Source organism: Octopus bimaculoides, chromosome 2 (genome assembly GCF_001194135.2).
Source record: "Octopus bimaculoides isolate UCB-OBI-ISO-001 chromosome 2, ASM119413v2, whole genome shotgun sequence".
Taxonomy (NCBI): Eukaryota; Metazoa; Mollusca; class Cephalopoda; order Octopoda; family Octopodidae; genus Octopus; species Octopus bimaculoides.
In genome coordinates this window covers 188391932-188396378 of record NC_068982.1, presented here as the reverse complement: position 1 = coordinate 188396378, position 4447 = coordinate 188391932, and the positions used below count along the sequence as shown (strand labels likewise).

Here is a 4447-nt window from a genome sequence, read left to right as displayed (position 1 = left end):
TCTCTCTCTCTCTCTCTCTCTCTCTCTCTCTCTCTCTCTCTCTCTCTCTCTCTCCTTTTCTCTGACTCTCTCTCTTCGTCTGTTTCTCTAACTTTCTTTCCTCACCTTCTTCCCGCCAGATCAACGATTTGTCGAGATCACTGTTGTCTTCCAAGGATTCCATGGATTCTACGACGCCAAACAGAAAGATCCCCGAGAATATTATGAATTTGTCCGGGCAAACACCGAACTTCTTTATGTCTGCAATTATCGGTAAGTTAGTGTTGTCTTCTCTGACCCCTGATCCCTGTCAACCTAATCCTTGTCCCACTGAAGAAAACACTTGCCTAAGGAGTCCTCCTTTGGGATTGAACCTGCAGTCACACGGTTGAAAAATGAATGCCTTAATCACACAGCAATCCTCATCCTTTAATGTCTGCTTTCTATTGACATTTTGTCCATCTTTACATTCTGAATTCAAATTCTGCCAGGGTTGACTTTGCCTTTCATCCTTTCAGGGTTGATAAAATAAGTACCAGTTACACACTGGGGTCAATGTAATTGACTTATCCCCTCCTTTGAAATTGCTAGTCTTGTGCCACAATTTGAAACCAATGCCTGCTTTCTATGCAGCTATGCATTGGATGGTTTGACTATCTGACAGGTACGAGGACTGAATCATACCCCAGCGTTTCCGTTGGCATGGTTTCTATGGCTGGATGCCCTTCCTAATGCTAACAACTTTACAGCGTCTACTAGGTGCTTTCCATTTGGCACCAGCACCAGTGAGGTCACCATGCAGCAGCATGCAAGACTATGAACCCCAAGGCAGGTGGGCAGCTTTATGCCAGGAGATGTGGAGGGAGTTAAAATATGAAAGATTGGTTCAGAGCAGAACTGGTTTCTTGCCGTAGAGAAGTTACGTAACTAGTCACAATTTCAAAGAGGAGTGTAGGAGGTGATTGGAATAGAGTGGGGAAGAGATAAAAAAAATTGCTGGGATGAGGGGTGGGTAGAGGTCGCAACTGATGAATGAGGTATGTGGGTGGGTAGAGGTTGCAAGAGTATATGGGAGAGTGGGGAATGAGTAAGGGAAGCGGACAAATGCAAGAGCAAGTGTGAAGTGGATGATATATAGGGAAGGTAGGGAAGAGTAGGTGACAACTGTAGAGACTGGATAGAGTTTGGTGTGGCCCCTGGCTTTGCCAGTTCCTGTCAAGCCATAACAATAGCATGGAGACTGGATGTTAAATGAGGATGATATGTATGTGTGTTTGTCTTTTATCTTTTACTTGTTTCAGTCATTAGACTGTGGCCATACTGGAACACCACCTTGAATTTTTCTTTTATTATTGAATGGATCAACACTACTACTTATTTTATTGGGCTCTTTTACTGAACTGTTAAGTTATAGTGAGGCACACACACCAATATCGATTGTCAAATGGTGGTGGGGGACAAACAGACACAAAAGTGCACGCACGCACACACACACACACACACACACACATGTGCATGCATGCATGACAAGCTTCTTTCAGTTTCCGTCCACCAAATCCACTCACAAGGCTTTGGTTAGCCCAAGGTTATAGTAGAAGACACTTGCCCCAGGTACCACACATTGGGACTGAACCTGGATCCATGTGGTTGGGTAGCAAATGTCTTACCATACAGCCATGTGTGTGTGTGAAGTGGATGACAAATGGGCAAGATAGGGAAGAGTAGGTGACAACTGTAAAGGTTGGGTAGGGTATATGGGTGGTTGTAGTGAATGTGATAAGGGGTGGGGGTGACCAGTGAGGATGATGGTGGTGAGAGGAAATGAAGAGTAGCAGAATAGTAATGATGAGAGAGTAGACAGGAGAAAGATTTTAGTTTTTATTTCAACTCTAAGTGTGTGTGTGTGTGTACACTTGTGCATATATTTCTTAATTATAAGAAATGATGAAATGAATTCAGTTTGTGATTTACCATTTTCTAGATTCATCCGAGATTTTACCAAAGGAGTTTCCAGTAGTGATTGGATAATTAATAAGCTGAATCATTTCATACCAAACGAACTCACTTTGAAATAGTTACAGGTAATTACGACACTTAATAATTGTTTACAAACATACACGCCAGACAAGTTTTGGCTGCACAACAAGAAAGATGATGAGATATCTTTTTTTTTTGTTTTGTTATTGTGGTTGTTGTTGTTGATGGTGATGTTTAACCCCAGGCGAACCTAAACTGAGCAGACCTGAGATCAAAGAGCTTATTATTTAAATGAGTTGTTTTTTTTGTTATATTGAGTTTTTTTTAAAAAATCTGTTTTCTTGTTTTACATTTATTTCTTTGTTAGATTTAATTAGAAAGAAATCTTAGATTTGTCTGTTTTTAAAACATGTTTTGTGTGTATGTGTATGTGCATGCGTGAAGGTGTGTGAATGTGTGTGTGCCTGCATGTGTGCACATGTGCATGTAGCTGTGTATAGCTTGTGTGTGTATACATGCAATTGTATATGGTTTTGTGTGTGTGTGTACATAAATGGGGTTGTGTGTGCATGAATGCAGTTGTATGCATGTGCATAAATGCAGTTGTGCATACATATGCAGCTATGTGTGCATGTTATGTATGCACTTATGCATGTTATGTATGTACGTGTGCATATGTTATGTGTGCATATGTGCAGTTGTGTGTGTACATATATGCACTTGTCTATAGGCTTGTGTGTGCATGTGCTCATGTATGTAATTGTGTGTGTAAGTGTATTTGCATGTATGCTCATTTCTCTCTCCATGCATGCATCTCCATGAATGTGCATGTGTGCATGGAACATTTGCATGTATCTCTGTGTGCATACCTTTGCGTGCATGTGACCTAGGTGATCAAAAGTATCCGGACATACAACAAAATGTGTGTTTATCATAGAAGGGGACACAATAGACCAGAGGGCGCCTCAGTACTACCATTTACCACGTGGAACACTTCTTCAGTGATCTCAGTAGCCATCAGACAGCACTAGGCAGCAGAGTGGGACGCTCTGCAAAACTAATGGACTTTCAAGGGGGTCAGGTGCCACTTGTATACATGTGCACAGGATTTCCATCCATCCCCCAAATCCTTGCCAAACAGACATTGGAGCCTGATAACATCCTTGCACTCATCAGATCCTTATTAAACTGTCCAACTCATTCCAGGTGGAACATGGTTGTTAAATAATCCTTTCTATTATAGATACAAGGCCTGAAATTTTTGGGGAGGGGACTGGTCGATTAGATTGACCCCAGTACACAACTGGTACTTAATTTATTGACCCTGAAAGGATGAAAGGCAAAGTCGACCTCAGCAGAATTTAAACCCAGAATGTAGCGACAGACAAAATACCTCTAAGTGTTCCGCCCGGTGTGCTAACGATTCTGCCAGCTCACCACCTTGTTGTTAAACAATGTCAAGGTAGATATGTTACCACCGTTATCCCCTCTTTGTCCTCCTCCACGCTGTTCATGATAGCATGGGTTGTCTGTATAGCACATTGTCAATTTTCCCATCCTTGGCCCTTCATCATGATGCTTTAGTGAGTTTGTTGTTGGGAAAACTCATTCATTTTTCCCAATGTCTTCCATAGCCTTTCCTCTCTTATCGGCCCCTGTCCCAGACAGCACACGTCCACCCCTTGTACATATACAGACTGATCGTGATCCTTTAGTGTCCTACAACTGTCTCTTAAATCAATTGTATTCCACATTCTTATGTTTTCTCACTCCTTTATTTCAATTCAGCGTACACGTATGATTTTTACCAACATCCCAGGTGGAACTAGAAATGAATGCGTCTTCAGACATATTGCTCCTGGATAGCAGATGAACATTAATTCTTCTAAACCTTTATCTTTTATTTTATTTTCTTCTGTTGAAACTAAATAAACTACAATATTGAATTTGTTACCCTTTTTTAATTTGTCGTAATTGGTGATCTGCATTTAATGTTTCTTTGGGCTGGTTGTGGATTAAGCTTCCAAGAGATAAAAAAATGGCCACTTGAAAGGTCTCCATGCTGGTGGGAAGTCGATTTGGTTAAGCAATTTGGGTTAAGACAGTAAAGAATGGCATAATCCAGACAAAATTGAAAGTGCATTGTGATCAGTGGTGTATGACAGCATTCTGATGGTCTGGTCAATACTGTGATACTGTAATTCAATGTTTCTTTACGTGCATACATGCACACGTTCATGCACTCACACAATCACTCACACATGCACTCATTCATGCATGCACTCACGCAGACACATTCACTCATGCACTCACTCACTCACTCACTTATGGACTCACACACTCACTCACTTATGGACTCACTCATTCATAGACTCACTCACTCACACACCCACTCACACACTCATTCACTCACACATTCACGCACTCACTCACTTATGGATTTACTTACACAATCACTCACTCACACACTAACTCACTCACTTATGGATTG

The 4447-nt window shown here is 41.3% G+C and overlaps 1 protein-coding gene across 1 annotated transcript in view; it reads left to right on the top strand.

Moving 5' to 3' along the window:
- Positions 1 to 3909, top strand: part of LOC106873696 (uncharacterized) — a 28897-nt gene extending 24988 nt beyond the window's left edge. Inside the window, exons 4-6 of the mRNA XM_014921169.2 lie at positions 120 to 252; positions 1961 to 2060; positions 3745 to 3909. Of these exons, the coding sequence (XP_014776655.1) occupies positions 120 to 252; positions 1961 to 2054 (227 nt within the window). The 3' untranslated portion in view covers positions 2055 to 2060; positions 3745 to 3909. The remainder of the gene's footprint in view (positions 1 to 119; positions 253 to 1960; positions 2061 to 3744) is intronic.
- Positions 3910 to 4447: the final 538 nt, after the last annotated feature.